Here is a 25,130-nt window from a genome sequence, read left to right as displayed (position 1 = left end):
TCCTGTTAGCTGACAGTTAGCTTCTCGTTCCTATTAGTGTAGTCAGCTGACAGTTAGCTTCTAGTTCCTGTTAGCTGACAGCTAGCTTCTAGTCCCTGTTAGCTGATAGTTAGCTTCCAGTTCCTGTTAGCATAGTCAGCTGACAGTTAGCTTCCAGTTCCTGTTAGCTGACAGTTAGCTTCTCGTTCCTATTAGTGTAGTCAGCTGACAGTTAGCTTCTAGTTCTTGTTAGCTGACAGTTAGCTTCCAGTTCCTGTTAGCTGACAGCTAGCTTCTAGTTCCTGTTAGCTGACAGCTGGCTTCTAGTTCCTGTTAGCTGACAGCTGGCTTCTAGTTCCTGTTAGCTGACAGCTAGCTTCTAGTTCCTGTTAGCTGACAGCTAGCTTCTAGTTCCTGTTAGCTGACAGCTAGCTTCTAGTTCCTGTTAGCTGACAGCTAGCTTCTAGTTCCTATTAGCGTAGTTAGGTGACACTTCTAGTTCCTGTTTGCATAGTTAGCTGACAGTTAGCGTCAAATACATTAAAATGTATCAGGACATCTGAGCAGATATTTCTAACCGATGCACAAGAGTTAAGAAACATTGCAACAGGAAATGCAAAGAGAGCCGTTAAGAAATATTGATGTTGTCCAGTTGGAAAAGGTATTCATGCAGAGAAGCTGAACACTGAGGCTCTGACTCATATAAATATATAAATAACATAATATAACAGTCTGTTTACTCTTCAGGGAGACAAAGAAAGGACTTCCTGAAGGAGAGCGAGATTCAATGAAGCGAAAAGAAAAGTGACACGGAAAGTTCCTGCAATTCTTCATCGATCCGGCTTCCATCTTTCCACGAGGGGCATTTTGCTGTTTGTTGCCCAAAGAAAGTCAAGAACTATTGATTATTTTAGATTTTTTTCAGGGTATTTTTTTTTATCAAGAATGTCTCCATCCGTAATTTCTGTTCCCATGAATGACATATTCCCATTTTTATTCTACAACAGAAAAATAGCACAAAACATATAAACAAAAGAATAACAAATATTGTGTGTAAAATAAATAATACTGACATTGATGAATACGATAGAATATCCATATAGAGTAAGGTAAATAAATAAAATACAGCAATTCTACTGAATTAGAAAAAGTAAAATACAAAAACAAAGATGAAAAGTGATAATAAGAACGCAGTCTTATGGAAACTAAAATGTAAAAGTAATATTGAGTTTGAAAAAGTAGTAAAAAGTTTTATTGCACGTGAAATTGAAGTGTAATATTGCACAAATGTCAGCTAACTATGCTAGTAGGAACTAGAAGCTAAATGTCAGCTAACAGGAACTAGAAGCTAACTGCCAGCTAACTTTATGCTAACAGGAACTAGAAGCTGACCGTCAGCTAACTCTACGCTAACAGAAACTAGAAGCTAACTGTATTAGAAGATACATAATGATAATAACAACAGAGTCTTGTGGAACCTAAAATATAAAAGTAATATTGAGTTAAAGATATTGTCAAAGATATATAAAGAAGAAAGTTTTACTGCAAATGAAATTGAAGTGTAATATTGCACAAAGTTGAAAAAGAACGTATTTTGCACGTGATGTGGTGAGAGGAATGGTCCAAAAATGCTAATTGAAGTGGATGAAAATAAAGACACAGTCGGAAAAAAACTTCACGCACCAAAAGATGAGGTAAGATCAGTGAAACACATCGCTGTTGTTGCCGCGCTGCAGCCAGGAAACACTCGCACACACATTACATATTAATACAACTCTCGCATCAAATATGCAAAACACAGCGAGTCGTCAATACGCCGCCGTCCCACTTCGTCAGACCCAAACTGGGACAGCCCCAGTCTTCCATCCAGTTAGTGCATAGGAGCCACCTGAAAGGAGGAGAAGGCTCTGCTGAGCATATCCACCCTGAGGCAGTCGCACCACCAGCATCAGAGCGAGCCTGAGCCCGGGGAGAAGCGTGACGCGTTGAAATATAGAAAGGACTTTTACAACATGAATAAAAAGCTTCATCAAAACAAATGAGGGAAAAGTTTTTAAAAAAAATGCCTCATCTGATCTTTATGGGGTTGGCTTGAGCGCCAGCTGCTTTGAGAATAATAAAATATATTTAAAAACGCAAATGTTGTCCCTTGAAAGTCTGTTAGGAGGCGCTGGAACGTCTTGATGTGTCGGCTGCTTTGATATCGCAGCGCTTTGCCCTTCAGAGCTTCGTGAGGATGAAACGGGTTTTGCTCCAGACTGGAACCTTCAGTCCCCACAACCCCCACAGCTGCTGGCCACATCAGTGGAGGGAGCAGTGGGCCGAAAGCTTATATAACAACCTTTTAATTATCTCGTGCAAAAAAAAAAATCAGTTTTGAGGCCGTTGGAAAATTGGACCGTCTAACAGGGAAATGTCTCCTCCTGGACTCTTGCTCCTTATATTCCAAAATGAATCTGCACATTGAGAAGATGAGGCTGAGCGCTCAGAAGAAAATAATCCGCCTCGGTCTCCAGAGGACAAACCAGCTCCACCTCCCTGGAGGAGGAGGAGAAGAAGAAGAAGAAGAAGAAGGAGAAGAAGAAGAAGAAGAAGAAGAAGAAGAAGAAGAAGAAGAAGAAGAAGAAGAAGAAGAAGAAGAAGAAGAAGGAGAAGAAGAAGAAGAAGAAGAAGAAGAAGAAGAAGGAGAAGAAGAAGAAGAAGAAGAAGAAGAAGAAGAAGAAGAAGAAGGAGAAGAAGAAGAAGAAGAAGAAGAAGAAGAAGAAGGAGAAGAAGGAGAAGGAGAAGAAGAAGTGCAGTCCTGAGAGAATGGATGGAGAGAATTCAGCTTTAACACATGAAGCATAGACTTCTATACAACCAGAGGAGTCGCCCCCTGGTGGTCAGGAGAGAGAATGCAGCTTTAACACATGAAGCATAGACTTCTATACACCCAGAGGAGTCGCCCCCTGGTGGTCAGGAGAGAGAATGCAGCTTTAATACATGAAGCATAGACTTCTATACAACCAGAGGAGTCGCCCCCTGGTGGTCAGGAGAGAGAATGCAGCTTTAACACATGAAGCATAGACTTCTATACAACCAGAGGAGTCGCCCCCTGGTGGTCAGGAGAGAGAATGCAGCTTTAACACATGAAGCATAGACTTCTATACACCCAGAGGAGTCGCCCCCTGGTGGTCAGGAGAGAGAATGCAGCTTTAATACATGAAGCATAGACTTCTATACAACCAGAGGAGTCGCCCCCTGGTGGTCAGGAGAGAGAATGCAGCTTTAACACATGAAGCATAGACTTCTATACAACCAGAGGAGTCGCCCCCTGGTGGTCAGGAGAGAGAATGCAGCTTTAACAGGAGACTCTTGGCTGTTCTCTGAAGGGACCGTAGTCAATAATCAAAAATGTATAAACTTAATTGGTGGGCAAACATTCAGACATGTGGGCTGCAGAACAAACGAGACAAATACAATCAAGAATGTATTCAAAGTAAAATATAAAGTGTTTTGTGGTTTGTTATAAATGAACGTTTTTGTTTTGTGGCGACAATTAAAATCAGTACTTTTCTCTAAGTCCTGTGTTTATGGTAATTGTCGTCATTTGATTGAAATAACTGCACGTTTTTTATTCAGAAACAGATACACACAGTAAGAGTGTGTGTATCCGGGCAGGAGAGAGAAGTATTGTGTGTGTGTGTGTGTGTGTGTGTGTGTGTGTGTGTGTGTGTGTGCATGATATTATAATATAATGTATGTGTAAATGTGACAAGGCAGGGTTTGCATAATTGCATGTAGTCGTGACTCTCGTTTGTGCGCGTGTGTTAGTGTGTGTGTGTGTGTGTGTGTGTGTTTACAGTGTCTCGCTCTGTTGCTTACATGGAAGGACATGTGTCTGATTTCGGTAGATTACATCATCAAGAGGAGGAGGAATCAAAGCAGGATCTAAAGCCTCATCACCATTACACTCCACTTAGTAAGAAAACGTATATATAAATATATATATATATATATATATATATATATATATATATATATATATATATATATATATATATATATATGTATGTATGTATGTATGTATGTATGTATGTATGTATGTGTGTATGTATGTATGTATATATAAACTGCTTTGTGTTTTGGAGCAGAACAGAGCCTTATTGTATTGTGCTATAAAGAGGGAAGTAAAGAAGCAGCAGTCTGTGTGAGCGCTCGAGAAGCCTTCAAGGGTGAGGAGAAAAAGGAGGTTAAAATGAGAAGCAGAGGAGAGGTTAGCTGTCTGGACACTCGGCTCTCCTGAGACTTCCATTATCTTCAACCACCCTGACAGGAGAGTCACTGAGATGACACCCGCTGCCCTCATCCTTCCTGATTTTACCACTTCCTCCTTCAGCTGGAGAGCTGGGCCGTGAAGCCGTCCACAGAGGTTCCTAACCTGAGGTCTACGACGTCCTCTGGGGGCTCAGAGGGAGAAACAATGACTCATATATTCAGAGGGAAAGGAGTTTATCTTTACATGCATTCATTCTTTCTTTCCTTATTGCTTCAAACCAGTCATAGTCCCTCGTTTTCCCCTCTTTTGTCTCTATGGAAACAGGTAAAAAAAACTTTAACACATGAAGCAAAGACTTCTATACAACCAGAGGACTCGCCCCCTGGTGGTCAGGAGAGAGAATGCAGCTCTAACACATGAAGCATAGACTTCTATACAACCTGAGGAGTCGCCCCCTGGTGGTCAGGAGAGAGAATGCAGCTCTAACACATGAAGCATATACTTCTATACAACCTGAGGAGTCGCCCCCTGGTGGTCAGGAGAGAATGCAGCTCTAACACATGAAGCATATACTTCTATACAACCTGAGGAGTCGCCCCCTGGTGGTCAGGAGAGAGAATGCAGCTCTAACACATGAAGCATAGACTTCTATACAACCTGAGGAGTCGCCCCCTGGTGGTCAGGAGAGAGAATGCAGCTTTTAGGATCGTTTATTCTCCAGAATAAACTTGCTTTCCTGATATAAAACATCAGGTAAAATAAAGCGAGCTAAATTAGGTAGCTAGCTAGCTTGCGAGCCACGCTAACGGCCATGTTGTCGACTTACCTCGCGGGAAACTAGAGACTAAATAAATGGTCCTACGACAAAGCGACAGCAAGTTGTGTCTTTCTTGACAAGTTTCTTGACAAGTTTCTTTAAAATCATGTGTGATCCAACAAATATTTGTCTTTTTCGGTTGATTTCTGTGTGGAAGTAGAGCGGCTTCTGCTATCTAGCATCATTTCATTCTGGCAGTTACACGTCTGAAATACATCCATTTGAAGCATTTGGACCGATCCTAAAAACCGGCCACTACCGTAAAGTCTCGGTCACTAAGACGGGTCAGTTTCCTTCTGCCCTCACCGGTGAAGTGCCGGTTAAGAGCAGCTTCCCCTCCGCTGCCCTGAGGCGCCGGGCAGGAACCAACCCGGGATCATGAATTATACAGCCGGGTGCTGCAGGCGCGTGAGGATGAAGAAGGATGAGGAAGGAGGATCTGTGAGGACGAAGAAGCTTCCGCGGCTCTGCTGGGTGAGATTTCCCACGAGGACGCCGCGCCGCCTTTTGAGCTTCATCGCCTTCATCACCGGCGCGTCATGTGACGCAGGCGGCGGGGTGAAGCTGGAGTGATGAACTCGCTTCAGCTGTGGGATCATGGAAAGAATAATGGAAAGCAATAACGTAACAACTTCTTTATTAGTTTCTGAAGAAAGCAGACGAATCTGCGTCATTTCTAAAGGAAATATTGGACTTTTTACTTCATTAATCCGAGTGATTGCTGGTTAGTTTTGCGGTTAATGAAAAAAGAAGAAACATTATTTACACGACGTGGTGCAAAGTCTGTTCTGCTGCAGGAAAATCAGACATGCTTTACCCAATTTATTTTAAAAAAAACAAATTAAACAGGAAAATAAAGTCAGTTAAAAAAGGATTAAATGTAATTTTGAGAAACAAAAGAAGAAAATAGACAAGAAAATGCAAATAATTTGATAAATTGCCCTTAGAGACATAGTTTTAAATATATTATTATGATTTATTTCATGTAGTTACACTCCCACTGATACATCCTTCAGGTATAATTACATTGACATTATAATATATAAGCATGGGGGTCGTCACATATACAGTTCAGGACCTTTACGGTCACATTTTGGACGTCAGCGCTCGCAAACAGAAGAAGACAATAATAGAAAATTATGATAAAAAGGCAGCGAAAACAAAAGATACGCTGCTCAATATGCACCAGACTGTTTGATTCAATTTTCGCCTAATATTAAAAATAAACGCAACAGTTCTCTTGACTGTTTTGTTTGTTATTTAATTTTTGTGGGATGAGAGTCATGCTGATGGGGGAGAACAAGTGAAGGTCTCCGGTGGGAGCAGAGCCCTGCAGCTCCTGTGACTCTAAACCAACCTGTTCCCGACACGTTGAGCGCTCAGCGATGACTCAGCGCTCCGGCCTCTGAGCGCCGGTCGGCGAGGTAATCAGCACTCAGGACTCGCAGGTCGTCACCATAAAGCGAGCGCGTCAGAGAGACTCTAATTGCTTTGTTTCAAAGAGAAAAGGCGCTGCAGGAAGTTGGAGACTTCATACTTTTAAATGTCCTCTCAGAGACGGTTCTGCAGGTTCTAGGGTTCTCTGACGGAGAACCTCGACTGAATCTGGACGAGCTGCAGGGACGTTGTTCTGCAACCTGACCTTTGACCTCCGAGTAGACCAGTGGGGGTAAACAACTAGCAGCAGCTCAATTCAGAACAATATAAAATATGCATTTAAAAAATCAGCAAATTAAAAACAAATTGCATGTTTGTGTCAACAGTTTATTGTTTATTTTAGTTTAGAAACACATCTGTGAGTTTTAAACTGACAACATTCTGGGGAGTAAAAGTGACCTAATCAACCATATTATTCAACAATTGTTTAATGAACAATATCTATCATAAAAAAATCAGATTTTATTACATTTCTAAAAAGTAGTTAATAGAAAAGACGAAAAAAACATAAACAAAGATTGTTACACACTGTGGTGCTGGTGAGACAGATGTCACACACTCAGACAGATGTCACACACTCGGTGGTGCTGGTCACACACACCCCGCAGTCGCACCTCAGGGCCACGGGGTAGGTGAAGGTGGGCTCCACGCCCGGCAGGCAGCCGGGCAGCTTCACGGAGACCAGGCGCGTCTCGTTGTAGGTGCAGACCCGCTGGTGGGACTCGATGAAGGGAGGGTCCAGGACGGGCTTCTGCTCACGCAAACAGACACACACATCACCTTCAGGACAGTGAAGACGTGGAGGATGCTTTGTTGTGGCCGATGTTTAAAGGTTCACAGCTCGAGGGCTTCAGGCCACTAAACCGTCATAACCTGGACGCTAGCTCTCTGGCTAACACTAGCTCTCTGGCTGACACTAACTATCTGGCTAACACTAGCTCCCTGGCTAACACTAACTATCTGGCTAACACTAGCTCCCTGGCTAACACTAGCGCTCTGGCTAACTCTGTTCCTGGTAAATACACAACTACTTAAATACAGAAGCTAAACTTCAGAGCCCCAAGTGGTGCAAAACTTCCCCGGTGTCACCGTGACCCAGCCGTGGAAACAAATCCCCGTTATTAGACTTTCCATTTCTGAAACGGAGTCTCTTGTTAAGCTCATCTTAATTGGCACACGGTGGACCAGCAGGCGCTTTGTGTCATGTTTTAATCTGGTTTGTGCGGCTGCAGCGGTTTAGAGTCCTCTCTCGTAACCTGGTTGTGATCCAGGGTAGTGACCGGAGAGCGTCCTGTGACCCCGCCCGTCCTGACCTCCCTGTGGGTGCAGACAGGCGGATGAGTGTCCTCCCCGAGGGGGAATCCAGCAGAGTATCAGAGCTCCAGCGCCGGCGCAATAACAAAGCGGGGAGAGGAGTCATGAGCCTCCTGATGCCGCCTGTCAGCGGCACAATGCAGCCGATGGAAACCAGAGATTTCACAGCGTTTCCTTTTCTTTGCAGTCAGGATGAAGAGAGAAAACCCTTCAACTGCTGCAATGTCTTCCATCTCCCTCCTGTCCTCCTCCTCTTGTCCTCCTGTCCTTCTCCCCTTGTCATCCTCTCCTCCTCCTCCTGTCCTCCTGTCCTCCTATGTACAGTATTTGTGAGTATTTGACTCTCTGACTGCACATTTAATCTTCTCCTGCGGATGCAAACAGTATGTAAAGTTGTGTCCTCTAAGTAAGTGTACAGTAGCTCCTCCCACTCTCCTCTCTGTGTACAGTAGCCCCTCCCACTCTCATATCTGTGTATAGCAGCGCCTCTTCCTGTCCGCTGTGTACAGTAGCTCCTCCCACTCTCATCTCAGTGTACAGTAGCCCCTCCCACTCTCCTCTGTGTGTACAGTAGCCCCTCCTCCTGTCCTCTCTGTGTACAGTAGCCCCTCCCCCTCTCCACCCTGCTCACCTCCCAGGTCTCACAGCGCCCCCAGCAGGCGTCGGTGGTGACGTGCAGCCCCCTGCAGCCGGGCTTCCTGGCCAGGAAGGTGAACTCCCGGACTGCGCAGCCGACGAAGCGCCGCAGGCTGACGGCGGCCGCCCGGCGGAGGCAGACCGGCTGCAGAGAGACGCAGAGCAGCAGCAGCAGCAGGCCGAGCCTCCTGGAGGGGGAGAACGATGGAGTTACATGGGAAAATGAAGGCGCTTCTCAAACCACTTCCTTCCTCACACTCTGGTCTGTCATGTCGCCGTGAAGGAGTCTTAATCCACCACCGGTCCTCTCGCACAAGGTCTGCACAAGTTTCTTTATGCAAACTGAAAGATGCCTTCAGGAGCTGTGGTCACGTCAACATGTGGGTCTTCCACAACAGATTGACCATTAAATGCTCACTTTTATTTTTTTTTAAATAAGGCGAGGCATGTTTATTTGTATTTGTGCAGCACTTCAGCGACTAAACATCAAAAGACAAAGTGCAAAAGAAACATAAAAGGGCACGTAAATACAATTAAATAGTCGAGGACTTCTTGTCCGCGTGTGTTTTAGAGGCCGAGTCCAATCTTGACCTTGGAAACAGCCTTTGGGGAAAGACAACAAAGAACATGCCTCCATATGAAGCAGAAAAGCAGCGTTCACTCACCACTGTGACGTCTTTCTCTGCTGGGTCATCTCCATGTGTGAACTATCCACAGTACAAATACAAGAGGTACCGTGTACCAGTGGTATACTACTCCTCTGCAGTACTCGTCCCTGAATGCTCCTTAGACCGCAACCCCCCTGCTGGTGGATCTGACAGGACGAGCTGGAGCTTTTTATCCTCTCGCGTCTTCCCGGAGGCCCTTTCGACCTGTCGATCTACCTGTTGTTCTCCCCATCGACTTGTTCCCACTCCATTAGCTTGATTAAGGGGGAAAGAGCCGGGCCTTTTGTTCGTACTCGTCCACTCGGAAATGAGGGCGCCGCTCCATACTGGAGCACAGAGCCTACTTGTGTCTACTCACTCATCCGAGCTCAATTAGCCGGCTCCGCAGTCAGACCCGACTCCTGTTCTCACACGCCGGCTGTGATGACTTCACCCCTGAGCTCCAACACTTTACGCCTCATCTCGCCGCTCTGTCTCACACTTTTGCCGCTGATATTTCCTCACAGAGAAAGCTGGCGATTACGGCACGATTAAAGCCACAGGTGGGGGGGGGGGGGAGCAGGATGGATGTGTCAGGAGGAGATGACAGGAGCTGGAGGAAGACGACGACGACGAGAAGAGGAGGAACAGGAGGACGAGGAGGGGAAGGACAAGGAGGGCAAAGAGGAGGATGAGGGCGAGGAGGAAGATGTGGTGTGAATAAAAGGGGAATAATTGATTTGGGTGAGTAAGCGCCTCATCAAGAAATTACCCTCCGTGCCAGGAGGCCCTCGGGCAGCGGGCGGAGCCGGCGGAGCAGAACTGCTCTCAAGTACTTCGGGAAATGAATCTTTTTTTTTAAAGTAAATTTGAAAGTTCGAGCCAAGCAATTAAAGTTAGATTAGAGGAAAAAGAGGAGGATGAGCCAGGGGCAGGGGGGAGGGTTCCCGCTCCTCTCAGTGGGGGGAGGACCAGCCCCTCTGGAGGCCCTCGCTGAACAAGGTGCAGTCTGGGTAGCCGCAGGACGCGTGTCATCGATTGAAAACTCGACGAGGAAAGCCCCGATGCCGAATTGTGAGCTGACAAGAAAAGAAACAACATGGTCGCCTTTCTCAGAAAACTGTCGGTCCATCGGGCGGCCAAAAAAACACAGCTTCATTTTTGTGTCTCTTTGTGGTTGTTTTGTGTGGCTTTATAGTTGTTTTGTGTCTCTTTGTAGTCATCTTAAGTCGCTTTGTGTTTGATTTGTGTCTAGTTGTGGTTGTCTTGTGTCTCTATAGCCATTGTGTCTCTTTGTAGTCATCTTGAGTCTCTTTGTGGTTGTATTGTGTCTCTTTGTAGATATTGTGTGTCTCTTTATGTTCGTTGTGAGTCTCTCTGCATGTATTTTTGTGTCACTGACACTATGGGTCCCTGGCTTGGTGCCCAGTAGGCCCGATCAGTTATACATTCACCCTCTTAAGGTCCACTGAGTAGCTTGTTCTGGAGCTCCTGACCATGTCACACTATCTTCATCTGGAGAACTGTGCTCACTTGTCATTGCACTGTAAATGTTCAAACCTTTAGCAGTTTACGGCTTTACAACTTTACTTGTTACCTAAAGGTAAATAAATCTCAAACCACTGCCGTCCAAGATGCCAGTAATACTAAACTGCTTATCATGAAACATAATGCTGAACAAACATATCATTGAAGACTAAAACATTAGCAGTATCATGATGCTGTGCTGACCTCTGGTGCTCACTTGTAGTATTGATACTCACCTGAGACCTTCAAAGACGACACCATGTGATACACACAGTGCTCCTGTTGCTGCACCTGTAGATGACTTCACTGCACGAAAACTTTAAATGCTCGACCACACATTTTACCATCTCCTGCCTTTATCTTCTGTATTTATTATTATTATTAATTATTATTATTATTATTATTAAGCCGTTTTTTCTCATTTGTTGTTGATCTTTTTGACAACTCTTGGATGCTTTTTATGAGCGGCTATTTACTTTGCAAAAATACTCATCATGACGTCAAAACACTGGAGCTGCATGCTTTCTGAACTGTTGAACCAGACTGTGTGAACTTTGACCTCTGTGTCAGCTCCTTAGCAGTCTCGGGCACAATGGGATCAAAGGGCAAACGTTTTGGATAAATAGTTAATATTACAGCACTAAACATCATTTAATTATTTTTTTCGTATAGTTTCAGCTTGAAATGCAATACTTCCTTCCTGTATGAATGTATAACTCCCAGAAATTTTACAGGAGAATTATTTAACTTTATAAATATTTTTTTTAATGAATTTTTGTTATATTGTTAATGAAATACACAAATTTAAAATCTAAAAGGTGCAATATTTTACTAATTAATAGAGCTTGAATATTTTTTTCTTTTTATATTATTCTGTCATTCTTTCTTTCTTATTCTATTTCAAATATTTATATCTAAAATAGAACATTCATATATAAACAATAAATGATGTGAATATATTAAAATATTTTATGTTACTAACATGAATCACGAGCTAATAAAATTACTAGCTAGCTAACAAAATCACTAGCTAGCTGAGAAAATTACTAGCTAGCTGACAAAATTACTAGCTAGCTAGCTAACATTTTTCACCCCTTAAAAAAGGTCGACATGGATCCTCTTGAACGATCAGAAGAAAAGCACTGGTTGGTATAGGTTCATTAGTGAACCATTTGTATTATTTGAGTGGACATATTGATTATAGACCTTTTTTGTTGTCGTTCTGTTGCTCATTTAAACGGCTTTAGGCCAAGTGTACCCACTTCCGGTCGGCGAACGTTAGCTAGCTAGTTAACAAGTTAGCTAAAGGCTAACGTTAGTTAGTGAGCTACTGCGTGCGTGAACAACCAGAAAATGAGAAAAGTTTACTTCTAACATTACGTGTATTCAGTTAACTGGGCCAACTATTTTTTTATTTTGTTTTTTTAAAGCTAATTATAGTATCAACATTAAATGCACTCAGTCAGTAATCTGTATGAATGAAGGAGAGGACGTGGTTGCATTCAGGTTTCCGGGTTCCAGGTTCACTTGAGCTGACATTAAACTTCGGGTTACACTTGCGCTTGTCGGGGCTGTGACTTTTCGCCCCGACAGCCACCAGTGCCAAACTGGAGCTGGGGCCTGTGTGTGTGTGTGTGTGTGTGCGTTGAACCCTGACTGGTTTCTATATTTAGTATATTTAGATATTTTTTCCCTCGCTCGGCAGCGGTATGGCTCCGGCCTCTCCGGTGACAGTCCGCCTCGGCCTCTGCAGCTCAGCGGACTGCGGATCTGTCAAACTGCGCTTCGGGTTTCACCTCCAACACCAGCAGCAGCACCAACCACTACACAGCAAAACCTGTTTCTCCACATTGGACCTCATTATTCACTGCACCGGAGCTACATCTGCGTTGCAGCTTCCATCCCCACAAAGCTTGACCCACCGCTGCATGTAAGTACATGGGGAACGCTTCTCTACCTGTTGTGTTTACTTCCACGGCCCCTGCAGCTGTAAAGCATGCATCGGCTCTTGTTATTTGCGGGGGAGGTTTTACACAATCCAGCTGTAACTGATACTTCTTTTCAAACCCTGATTCCTTCAGTGCAGTCTTGTTAAAGCTGCAGGGCGGCCGCTTGTTAGCTGCGTTATTAAATCAAATTTAAAAAAAAGTCCTCTGTTCTTCCTCAAGGACTCATTACACGGCTCAGCTGAACTGATCTGAAAGCAGCCGTACACACGTGTTCCCTGCTGCTATTTCTGGCTGCAGACGGCCTCATAACAGCTTCACTATCTCACATTCCTGCAGCCACAGGGGGAGGCACTTTGTAGCACTTATAATAATATACAACAGTGATACGAGGGTCATGTGTATTAGGAGTAATGAGATGTTAATGACACGTATGTAATAATAGATTATTACACACACAATCACTTGCTTCCCGCTTTGTTACATGAGTGCTTTTGACAGGAACGTAGAGACAGGAGGAACCACCACAAGTCCCAAGCTGCTGTTTGAGGAATTAGGAATCACTTATCTAATAGTGACTGAGGGTTTTTTTTGTTTGGCTTCCAGTCTTTTCTTCTCAGAGACATGATGGTGCTGATTTTAAACTCCAAAAGTGAGATAAAAAGTGTGTAAGACACACTTTATAGCTGTTTAGACTCTTAGAGTCATGTTGTGTCTTTTTGTTGTTGTTTTTATTTGTCTGTCTGTCATCTTGTGTATATTTGCGGTCACATTGTGTCTCCATAGACATATTGTCTTTCTTTGTGGTTGTTTTGTGTCTATTTGTAGTTGTTTTGTGTCTCTTTGTGGTCGTTTTGTGTCTCTTTGTAGATGTTTTGTTTCTCTTTTTGGTCGTATTGTGTCTCTTTGTTGTCATTTTGTGTGTCTTTGTAGTTGTTTGTGTCTCTTTGTGTATGATATGTCTCTTTTTTGTGGTTATTTTGTGTCTCTATAGCCATCTTGTGTCTCTTTGTAGTTGTCTTGAGTCTCTTTGTGGTTGTATTGTGTCTCTTCCAGCCTTTTCTACTCAGATACATCATGTTGCTGATTTCAAACTCCAAAAAAGGATGTTTTACCAGGTCACTTAAGAGATGGGGCTCATTGTAGCAGGACAGCCGTCCACACTGGATCCTCCCTCTGAGATCCTCTGATTTTTAAAGCTTACAGTGTCTGTGTAACCATTGCTCGGTTGTAAAAGGTTCAGCCGGAGTCCCCCGATGGACCTGTGTTGTGTTCTGTGCACGCGTCTTTGGCTCTGTGGTTCAGAAGTTGTGTTCGGTCCAGAGAAGCCGTTGAGACGGTTCCTTCGTAAGCTCGATTATTCCACGCCTCCCAGCTGCCAACGCAGACGGACAACATTGACACAACCCACCTATGCAGACGGTGGTCGTCGTGACCCTGACAGTCATTGTGCTAAGAGCGCCGGATTAGAAGTGCGGCGCGCCGTGCGCGGTGCCGTGACCTGGTTTGATGACCGGGTGGAGATCTGGTGACAGGCCCGGCCCAAAAGGTTGGAGCAGCAGGCCGCAAGGGCCAAGAAGGTGTGAATCAAGAGCATTCAGGAGAGGCCAACTCCTGCCTCTCCTGAATGCATGTGACACTTCGTTTTTGTGTGTGTGAATAATTGTGAGAATCCATCCGAAGAAAGGGGTGAGAAACGGCACAAAGCATAGTCTCTATCTTTACAGACGGATGCTTGTTTGTGCAACGCTCACCCAGGATGTGTCTCAGTGAAGCTCATGGTAACGTCCAGATGTCCTGCACGTCTAAAATGTGCACCTGCGAGTCCAACGCTCACGTCTGTGTTGTGGTTACAGGGAAATAAAAGCAGAGATTGCCTCTCCCTTTTTTCACTGTCACATCTTCCAGGGTGTGTCTGGGGAACACAGTGTGTGTGTGTGTGACACGCTAATGATTTACAGCCCAGAGATACAAAGACATTCAGAAAGAGAGAGTGAGAGTTGTTATCGGTGGAGGAAGTAGTTGTCGTCGTGGTGGATGTGGTTTCCACGACTGTGGACGTCGTAGCGTTCGTATTTGAGTAAAGAGAGTAGCACTTTAGCAGCACTTTAATGTCTCTTACTGATAGCACTTTGTAGTTTAACTTTCTTGAAGAAGTTGTACTTTCTAGCATCAGTCTGTTCCCTCTACTTGCATTTCATTCTTTAAGCGCCTGGAGAGGAAGATTAGTTCGAGGATCGGTGCGTGTAGACATGGTGGAGAACTTTCTGTGGTACCCGCCTTTATTGCAATCCACACAACAAACACGACAACACGACACCTGTAGCTGCTGTCAGCCTGCTGGTGTTAATCCGGACCGCTGACCCAGCTGACTGCTGCAGCTTTGCAGGTGTGACCGACACGTCGATTTGAATGCATCGCCCCTCCCCCCCTCAGATTAGTGCTGTAAACACAGTGTGCGCCTTACACTGGAAGCACACCTGCATGAATATACATTTGAACAGTTTTGGGTGCTGGTGTCGTTCCCCCTCCCGGGGCTTTTTCCACAACAGTGAGCCCCGTGCCTCGCTGCCCTCGGCCTCGCTGCCACAATTAGAGCTGACCGGAGAGACTCGTGACTTTGACTCGCTCTCCGGGGTTCATTCTCCTCTGTCTCTCACTCGAATAGTCGTCTTGTTGAAACGCCCCTTACGTCTATTTCTAACGAGCTTCTCTTCTTTGTCCCTTCACCTTCCTCTTTTCATCTGTCTTCACCTGGCTGGCTTCATCCCTCCATGTTGTTGCTTGTGTTATTGTCGTCCAAACACAAACAAAACATTACCAGCTGGAAGGCGTGCACTCGCTGGGCGAAGACCTCTGCCAAGACCCAGCCGCTCCAAAAAGCTTTTATTTTGAAGCTGCGAAATCAGAAAATGTTGAGTTTTCCTCTTCCGGTCCTTTGTTGTCCTGGGACGAAGATGATGATGATGAGACTTGATCGTGTGACACGCTGTCCACACCTCTCTCAGCGAGCCAGGCCTTCATCGGCATGTGGTCTGACTGATGGGAGCTCAGTTCAATCCAGATCTGATCTCGGGAACGCCAGGGAAAAAAAGTGAAACCCCTCACGTCCTGACTTGTAACCCCCTTCCTCTCTTTCACTCTTCCTCTCTTTCACTCTTCCTCTCTCCTCTGTCCCCGCCCCCCTCCGTCAGCAGCTGACATGAGGCCTTGGGATAGCTCAGATACCATCGGGTGCTCTCGGGGGTTCAAACCCCCCCCGTACCCAACGCGTGTTCGCGTGCATGCGTTCACGGCGTCCGCTCCTCTCACGTGTTCCCCTCTGCAGGCCGCCGGTGTCGAGGTGGAGCAGCGGCATGTTTGGTCGTATCCCACGACCTCCTGGTTTGGTTTCACTGCTCCTGAAGGACAGGTGTAAAGGATTTAATTTGATTAATAAGAAGTTGAAATATTTGCCAGCGATTTGACTCATTTGATCTGTAATCAGGTGTTTACTAGTTACTGGCAGCAGCTGCACACAGCAGACCGACCGCATTACAACATCCTGCTCCTTGATCTTGTTTATGTTTCCTTTTTTTTTGAAGTTGAAAGGTTTTGGTGATCGCTCATCTGATTCCCTGCGATACAACACCTGTGTATGAACTATTCATGGACCATTCTGTGTTACGGGCACTTCTTCAATAAGAGAGTTCAGCAAAAGACTGAAACTTTGCCCGCCGCGTCCTTGAACCTTTAACCGGACCTCTGGTGCTGATTTGCACGCGGAGACCCGCGGCGGCCATTATGGGACAAGAAAAGAGACGAAACAAGTCAGGTGATGTTTCCTAAAGGATCTCCAGAGCCACAGCGTTGATTTGCTTCATTTAAATTGCTGAAATACAGCAAAGCATTGTGGGAAGAGTTCGATGAACTCAGAAAAAATGTAACTTACCGTTAAGTTTATGTAATTACATAAACCCTGTCGCCTCGCCGTCACGACCGTAACGTTTCACTAGATCGTTGATAAGTACACTTTACAAAGTCGGATTTCAATAAAAGACACTTTGCATCTCTGTCTTTACCTGTTAACACACTTCTGGATCCAGATGCATCTTGTTTTTATTGAATTGTGAAACACTTGGTGGGTTGTACACCGTCAGAGTGATGAGTTTTTGTTTCAATGCGACAGGAAGTGAGGACGACATGAAGCTGAAGAAGACGTCAAACCGTGTGACCGGGTTGAATGAGGACCGGCTCACGAGCGTGGAAACAAAACCAGCAGCTCCCGGTTTGAGCCGCTCTGACATTTGCTCCCGACACGTATGCGCCGCCTCCACTGTTTTATTTTAGCCTCCCTCACCTGTCCGCTCTCCTGAGCTGTCAGTCGTGTGTTCGTAATCAGCAGAAAGGAAGGAGAGAGGAAAGAAACTTTCTGCTCAAATCAGAGGCGCCTTCTTTTTCATGTTCTTTTCCATCTGATTTGTTTAGGCAGGCGCATTTTGGAAAGATGTCTAAATGTCACACGTTTTCCTCTCAGTTCAGTTATTCATATCCCAGGGAAAGAAAACACAGCCCGGCACCCTTCAGTAAACTGACAGCACCGTCATTGCTCCAGAAAAGATGATGAACTCGCCCCCCAGACTGTGTTTTTCGAGGTGTTTCTGCTCGTTTGTTGGAAAAGTTCTCAGCTTTTCTTTTTTTTTTCTTTCTCTTTCCACTCGACTCAAAGTCTCCTGGAGTTTTCAAGCTTTTTCCTTTTTTGGTGTGATCCGTGTCGGTTCACCGTGACAATGGTCTCGACCCTTTTGTTGCTGTTTTAAAGACTTTTTTTTCTTTCTTTTCCACAAAAGCAGTTTACATCCTGGCACTCGGCTGCACGTGTGTTTGATTAAAACAAGTTATATTTGGCCTGTTCTGTGGGGGCAGAAGATTAAAAGCTGCAATGCCAGGAGATTTTCCATAATTGTTGTTATGATGATGATAATGATGATGATGACATGACGACACATGCAGCATGTCTTGTGCGAGCTCTCTGTTGAATAAACAATATGAAATGAACCGTCTTCAGATTGGTCTACTCGCTCCATCTGTCGGTCACGTTTTGCTTTCTTTCTTTCGGTAGCTCGCGTCAGAATAACATGTCCTGAGAGCCATGGAGCCTTATCGCCTTATTGTCTCATGCATGCTTTCATATGCAAAGTCTCAAATGGTGCAGACGTCAACGTTAGCTTATTGTGCTTAATGTGAGTCTGGCTTGGCTCTGAAGTTATTTCCGTGATGTTTCGTCTGCTGTTGTGGTCGCGGCCACCCGGATCCCCCCTGAATAACCCTTCCTGTGTCTCGTCCCTCAGCGTGGGTGCCATGCTGCCGGGAGGCCGCGGGTGAGCCAGCATGTCGTCAGACCTGTGCTACGGAGATGACGTGGTGGAGCGGGGGTCCATCCCCCTGGACATCGACAACGTCCACATGCTGCTGCAGGGTCAGTGTCTTCAACGTTAGTCTTTTCCAGAGTCCATATTGGTTTTTAAAAGAGCTGATTTCATACGCTGATCAGCTTCAACCGGCCGAGCGGAGCGCCAGCGGCTCGTTGGTTCTTGGCCCCGCGAGAGAAGACTGAGGTCATGCAACTGCGTCTCGATTTCGATGTCTTTATCCTGGTTACTGTGACAACATAATAACCGCTAAGCCTCGGTGAGGCGTCTCACTCAGCGCAGCAGCTTGATGGCTCCGCCCCGCTTCACTGTCGGCACTTTTTTTGTATTTATTTTGAGGTCACGATCGTCTCAATCCACTTAAACTGAGCCTCCCTCGGAGAGACGTGAGTCATTTTATAAACAGCCGTCCGGAGGGAGGAGACGATGCCTGACTGGTCTCACTGCCTAATAATAAAATATCATAATAATAATGATCAGATCTCAATATTACAAGTTGGCTTCTGTCACTTTATCGATACGATTTTGAATTCCAACTTTATAAAACTTCAAATATCAGAATGATTCGTCCACTCATAGCTGTTGTTCCTAATGATTAATAGTGGAACTTATTACTTATTCGAGTTTTAAATTAACTGTTTAATGCAATTTTCACATTAAAAATATTAAACTTAGTTGTTAACTCAGTCTCCAGTCATTTGAAGACTGAATGTCTTCGGGTTATGGACTGTTGGTCAGACATATCACGCAATTTAATGCACATTTTTCTCAATTTTTTTGGGACAAAACAACACATTACAAAAAAAGATAAAAAGCAATAAATTCAAATGACTTCCTGACATAATTATAGTAACATATACTGTCCTGGATGATTTAATATTCTATCTCTACTTTGATTTATGACTCGATAACTGCAAAACTGAAATATTTAAATACACATACAAATGTTATACTGCAGGCAAAAATAACCTGCATGGTTTTTGCATAAGGACGTGTGCAGCGGGGAGACTCGTGGGCACCAGTGGAATCCATCCCCTTGACTTTGGAGCGTTGTTCAGCCCCCGGCCAGCTGGCGTGACACCGTCTGCACCAACAGATGCCTTTAGGTTGTGTAGTTTTTATACGAGGGCACATGACTGCCCACATTTCCTCCGCACACTTAAAACACAGTGTTTTTATTGTTATTAAAGAGTTGTAAAAAAGCTATGTAATTCTCAACTCGTCCGAATGGATGACGTCGTCCTGACGCCTCCACGAGGAGCCAGCCAGTTAAAGAGAAAACAAGACTGGGAAAGTCTTGTTTTGTGTTATTTCAAGTGGTCATGACGAAAAAACGTCAATAAAGAGCGTTGGCATCAGCGACGCATTCTCCTCAGGACACGTAATGTGGCTTTTATAAAGCAATGCTCATGAAATGATTATCCGTGTCAAAGCGGATAGAAGGATGCAGAAGGTCGTCTGCGTCATTTCTAGTCTTATAGGGAGCGAACATGTGATGCTTTACGGAGACTTCAAACCTTTTGTACCAGGTTGAGACCACTCCGATAATAATAATATTGTTCATCATCACGTTTCATGATGTCACACAATAGTGCTTGAGCCTGTGGCTCATTGGTGAAAGCCTTTGCATCGACAGTAGTACCAACGAGAAAGTTTGGAAGTTAGATCCACAAAAACACAGCTGCAGTTATCACTGAACGCCAAAGAGGAGGAAGCAGACATCTTTCAGATTGTTAAAAACAGTTGAGCGAATGTTTTCGGTTTGTCCGTCTGATCCAAAGGAGGAACTGATTTGCGTTGGGAGGTCAAAGGTCATGGCCCAATTCTGATTGTCAAACAAGAAGTGACCATATCTAGACTGATGAGGGTTGATGTCGTATACGTCTGTCAATCACCTTGTAGCCCCGCCCCTAAAGCGTCCCATGCTTTATGGTCTGTTTGACTCTGAATGAACGTAATTTACTAAATGCACATCGTGCTGTATAGAAGAAGACTTGAAACTAGAGATTGAGACATAAACTCATGGAGAATGCCGCTTTAACACATGAAGCATAGACTTCTATACAACCAGAGGAGTCGCCCCCTGGTGGTCAGGAGAGAGAATGCAGCTTTAACACATGAAGCATAGACTTCTATACAACCAGAGGAGTCGCCCCCTGGTGGTCAGGAGAGAGAATGCAGCTTTAACACATGGAGCATAGACTTCTATACAACCAGAGGAGTCGCCCCCTGGTGGTCAGGAGAGAGAATGCAGCTGGTTGGACTGAATTTGCTCTCAAACATCACATCACCTCTGATTGTCTCAGTCCTAGTCATAAATTAGGTCGCATGATGTCATCGGGTAAACCAGGTAAGAGATCCACATATTCGCAGCATTCTGACATTTGAATTTGACCCACATTTTCCAGCTAATGAAGCATAAATTACCCAGAAGGCCGCAGGAGAACGAGCTTGTTGCAGGTCTTGTTTCAGCAGGCCTGAATCCTTCACGAGTGAGATTTAAAAGAGGCGGAGCCTCGCTGATCTCACCTGCAGGCTTGAAATGTGGACAGTTCGCTGGTTAGACTGAAATTGCTCTCAAACTAATGTTTTTCCTTCATGGATCTGCAACGTTTAGAGAGATAGATAAGAGGAGCTCGGTTTAGACTGACATGCACCACAGTTTGTTTACCTGAGAACATTCCCTGCTGAGTCAGCAGGAGCGATCCCAGCATGGGTGAGTCTTTCTATGTGTTTACTTGCTTTAAAGGCACAATACTCTTGTGAATATGATTAGTGGGTCTTCTGCAGAGTAAAAGTCGATCTACACACAATTTAAGTAGAAAGTTTGACTTGTAATGTTTGTTAAGTGTAAAATATCAATCAATCTAGATCCACACACACAGGGATGCTTTATCAGTGTTTTATATCAGCAAAACAACACATCTTTGGGGCAGTGAAGGTTTAATAATAGGAAGAAAATATTGGAAATAATTGAACTTTTTTTGTCACCCAGTAGTTTAATAATGTATTGCCTCTTTTCAATTTGGATGAATAGTTAATCTCACAAAGCGAGCGCTCGGCTTCTGTCCACAGACTGTTCCTTTAATCAGTTGTGTATGAAGATGTTTTCCTGTAGCAGGCAGAGCCCTGCTGTTACGTGTGAGACGAGTCTGCTCCACAGGAAAGGAAGTCCTGAATCTCTTTTGGGGAAGTTAACCAGTCGGGAAGCGGGGGTCTGAAGGCTAAATGTGCCTCCTTACGTCTATTCCCTCTGTGGCAATGTGAAGGACAGTAATGCATAATTCATGCATCAGGAGTTTTTTAAAACATTGGCGCAGGTGATTAGAGGCTTTGCAGGTTTTTCTTATTTGCTAACTTGTAAACAAGCTAGCAGGCTCGATCAATATATTAGGCGACAGGTTACCGGAACAGGAACGAGGTCTGTTGTCTATCGATAGAACATACGAGACGTCAGCCGGCTAATGTGTGTTAGCTTCACTTTTTTAAGCTAACGCTAGCTCGCGTCAGAAGGCGTAATATTTCCTGAGAGCCATGGAGTCCCAACATTTTTTTTTTTAAAGGCAATTTTTTTTTTTTAGAGCACTTTTTTTTTTTGGTGAGTGAATTTTTTTTTGAGAGCACTTTTTTTTGAGAGGATTTTTTTTTTTTAAAAGCACGTTTTTTTTAGAGGAATTTTCCTTTATGGGAGAGCACTATTGAGTGTGCTTTATTTATTTGGGGTGGGGGCAATTTTTTTTTGAGCAAATTTTTTTGGAGCAGATGTTTTTTTTTGAGAGTTTGTTTTTGAGAGCACTTTTTTTTGATTTTTTTTTTTTTGAGCAAATTTTTTTTGAGACCACTTTTTTTTAGTGGAATTTTCCTTTTTGGGAGAGCACTATTCTTTGAGAGCACGGTGGGAGCAATTTTTTTTTTAGCAAATTTTTTTGGCGCAGATTTTTTTTTTAGAGCACATTTTTTTGGAGAGCTAATTTTTTTCTTGAGAGCAACATTTTTGTTTTGAGAGCAATTTTTTTTAATTAAGAGCAAAGATTTTGAGATAATTAACCTACAGATAAAAAATTTGCTTGGGTAAAAAAGACACAAACCTACCTTCATAATAAAATAAGTATAACATGGTACATGACTGCTCAAATAGAATCATGACCATAAATAATAATGCCCTGTGATGAACTGGCGACTTGTCCAGGGTGTACCCTGCCTTCGCCCCTTGACAGCTGGGATTGGCTCCAGCGCCCCGCGACCCTACTGAGGATAAACGGTTAAGATAATGGATGGATGGATAAATAATAATGTTATATCTCGACCGCAATGAGGTGGTCTGTGTTTATCGTTATTTGTGTTTTATCACAAATTCCGCTGTTGAAATGAGCGATAATTCATCTCAGGAGCTCACAGAAACTAAAAGCGGCGGCCACGGGGTCCACGTGGGTTTGTTTAAAATACTTCTTCTGGCCGGCTCTCAAGTGTGTCACAGCTCTCCGGTTTCTTCATCCTCTGAACTTTCAAGTCGGGAACTCAAGAACACTTTTGGCTGCTCGTCATTGTTATGATCTACAATGCTCCCTCACGTCGGGTCGTGCTGCTCCTCCCTCCCCTTTTGTCTGATTTATACCAATTCATTATATAATATCCATCATCATGGGGACTCCCTATGATGATAAGATTAGACTCCAAGGTAACTGAATACTGTATAAACACTGTATAAAAGCTGGGTATATACTCTCATAGAGGAGCTGAGAGCATGAAGGGGAGACGGGACCACGAGCCTTTCGCCACTATATCAAACAAAGAAAAGGACTTTAAATTATATCATGCATTAGCATCGGGGATCTGAATGGTGGGGCAATTTGAAAGATGAGTGGAAGGAAGAATTGGAACGCTTCATGTTGATGGGAACATCTTTCATAGCGCGTCAACTTGGAGATACTCTATGCAGTTTAATGAAAGTTGAAAGGAGCTCTTGAGTCAGAACGTAGATTATCTTGAGGACGGTGGAGAGCGAGGTCTGGATCGTAGGTGAGCCTCTTCCCACCGTCGGTGTCCTGAATGACCTCATCGAGCTTTACGACGGTGAGCGGTGGACAATTTTAACTGGCTCTGTTGTTACTTACAGTGGTCTTTATGGGCCCTTGGAGGCTGAAGCCTCTCTGTGGCCTCGCTCAGATAAGTGTAGGACAGCTTGTTTCCTGTCTGCAGCCTCCATGTTACACCAGGCGGGTGCACTGGGTCGAGATCCAGGAGCACTGCCGTGATGTCGGATTGGATGAACGCAACCCGTACTTGTCTAAGCAGCAGTCTAGACTGCATGTGCATCAGACTTGTTTTCCCCTCGCTCGTCTCACACAACAGATACTCACACAGTCGTCGTCATCAGATGTCCCGACGCAGTAGAACTCTGTTTATGTTGTATCATTTAAAAAAATGCATTCTCAGATGTATTTCAGAGAAGTATAGAAGCTCAATATAATACAGATTGTTTGGGGATGATGACTTGCTTGCGGCTGTTTTTATTGAATTATTCTCTCTGGCTTCTTTATAATGCATCGAGGCTCTGCTTGTTCAGGCAGCACGCGCACCACATACCTGTGTTTGTGGGCGTCGCACCTGGAGGGTTTCCAAAACGGATTGGTCCAGACCTGTGGGCGTCGGCCTCAGACCCGCCTTTCCAAAAAGGCCAAGAGATGGTGGTTGTAAACATCTGGATACTTTGACACCTTTTGCGAATGTTTTTGAGGCCTTGAACTCTAAAAGTCTAGAACGAATATAGTTAGACAACAGTTGACGGCGACTACGTTTACATTCACCAAATATATAAAATTAACACAATATATCGCCGTCTAGGAGCCGTAACGCTCTGCAGTGGAACCCAACATCAGCACCTCGATGCCTCCACGCTTTGAATCTGCACCGCTTTGGCAATGCATTGTTTTGTTTGTTTTGTTTGTTTGTTTGTTTACATGAGGATAGGAATGAAACGTGACGTTGTGCGTCTTGTTCTTCTTCTTCAACAGTGGAACAGGAACAGATTCAGAAGAAGACCTTCACCAACTGGGTCAACGCTCAGCTGGCAAAGGTGAGTCTTTTGATGCTATACAGCGTTAGCATTGGTAGCTTTCTGCACTGTGTAAAGGTAGTGTTTAAAGTCTTTATATGTATGTGTGTATATATATATATATATATATATATATATATATATATATATATATATATATATATATATATATATATATATATATATACACTCTCTGTGAGTAAATATGCTTTTACACGAGGGATATTTCAGTCACACATACTTCTAAAAGAATATATTGTGAAAATGACCCTGAAAAGTATTTTTTTGCAATCAATAATTTCTTTGTAAACTTTTTTTTGTGTGTAACATGGATCATTAAGGACATTTCATTGATAAAACATCACAAATATTCTCTTTTACAGCCTCAATACCTCCTCCACATTTTTTTAAACACTTACATTGTCATGTTTTCATCCTTTTCGCATAGTTTTTTTCTGAATATGTAATTGTCAAAAGAATCTGTGAAGATGCCAATAATGTCGCTGTGACCGCGTGTGGATTTTAGGGCTGATATTTTGACTCTTTGCATCGTGACGGGCGGCAGAACGAGAGCTTTCAGCACCGCTTGAGGTTCATTTCACCGTTTTGAGACTCTCGCTGAAGCCTCGGTGAACACACGAACATGTTGGGCAAAATAAATCAACTTCACATTTGAAACCTCTGAAACTCTCATGTGTCAGATGACTATTTAAGAGTCTTGCAAAATACCTCAAGGAGCAAAGGAAAACCCAATTTAATTAACGGGCTTCGCAACGCTTCGCATTGAAATTTCAGATCTTGTGAAGCGCGACCACATCCTTTAGCGGCTTGTGTTCACTGCTCTCCTCCACTGTTCTCCCCCCATCGGACCGCCCGCCTCCCCCCCGCCTCTCGCTGCCGATCAGCTGGGAGGGGACCAGTGGAGGGGGGGAGGCGTGCACGTAAATATAAATATAGCTTTGAGGAGCAAGGTTCACAGCGCACAGACAGACAGCAACAGATGACACACACACACACACACACACACACACACACACACCGTCGGTCCAGCTCTGGGCTCACGTTGGTGGGACGTCGGGATATTGATAATCCTTTGGTGCTTG

At 44.1% G+C, this 25,130-nt stretch overlaps 2 protein-coding genes across 3 annotated transcripts in view; one reads left to right on the top strand and one right to left on the bottom strand.

The window, feature by feature from the left end:
- Positions 1-6,878: 6,878 nt before the first annotated feature.
- gphb5 (glycoprotein hormone subunit beta 5) lies at positions 6,879-10,954 on the bottom strand. 2 transcript variants are annotated; one of them, XM_068600817.1, is made up of 4 exons: positions 10,852-10,917; positions 9,107-10,167; positions 8,437-8,629; positions 6,879-7,242 (listed from the first exon to the last, which is right to left on the bottom strand). In XM_068600817.1, exons 2-4 carry the CDS (start codon positions 9,139-9,141, stop codon positions 7,051-7,053), a joined length of 420 nt encoding a protein of 139 aa, XP_068456918.1. In that variant the 5' UTR covers positions 9,142-10,167; positions 10,852-10,917; the 3' UTR covers positions 6,879-7,050. The 2 variants fall into 2 exon arrangements, with proteins under 2 accessions (XP_068456918.1, XP_068456916.1); XM_068600815.1 differs by having other exon boundaries at positions 9,107-10,954.
- Positions 10,955-20,684: 9,730 nt separating this feature from the next.
- Positions 20,685-25,130, top strand: part of syne2b (spectrin repeat containing, nuclear envelope 2b) — a 36,799-nt gene continuing 32,353 nt past the window's right edge. Inside the window, exons 1-2 of the mRNA XM_068600185.1 lie at positions 20,685-20,688; positions 23,987-24,048. Of these exons, the coding sequence (XP_068456286.1) occupies positions 20,685-20,688; positions 23,987-24,048 (66 nt within the window). The remainder of the gene's footprint in view (positions 20,689-23,986; positions 24,049-25,130) is intronic.

This window comes from Clinocottus analis, unplaced genomic scaffold (assembly GCF_023055335.1).
Source record: "Clinocottus analis isolate CAN_PGR_092001 unplaced genomic scaffold, fCliAna1.0.p SCAF_5, whole genome shotgun sequence".
Lineage (NCBI taxonomy): Eukaryota > Metazoa > Chordata > Actinopteri > Perciformes > Cottidae > Clinocottus > Clinocottus analis.
Note: the sequence above shows the minus strand (reverse complement) of the source record. Positions and strands in the feature narration are given on the sequence as shown.

What these genes read in the sequence shown, in the direction of transcription:
- gphb5 (XM_068600815.1), bottom strand. Translation starts at nt 9,141, where the DNA reads ATGGAGATGACCCAGCAGAGAAAGACGTCACAGTG. An exon ending in CAGAGAAAGACGTCACAGTG is followed by an intron (nt 8,630 to 9,106) that starts GTGAGTGAACGC and finishes CTCCCCCTCCAG; the next exon opens with GAGGCTCGGCCTGCTGCTGC. An exon ending in GGCGCTGTGAGACCTGGGAG is followed by an intron (nt 7,243 to 8,436) that starts GTGAGCAGGGTG and finishes TTGCGTGAGCAG; the next exon opens with AAGCCCGTCCTGGACCCTCC.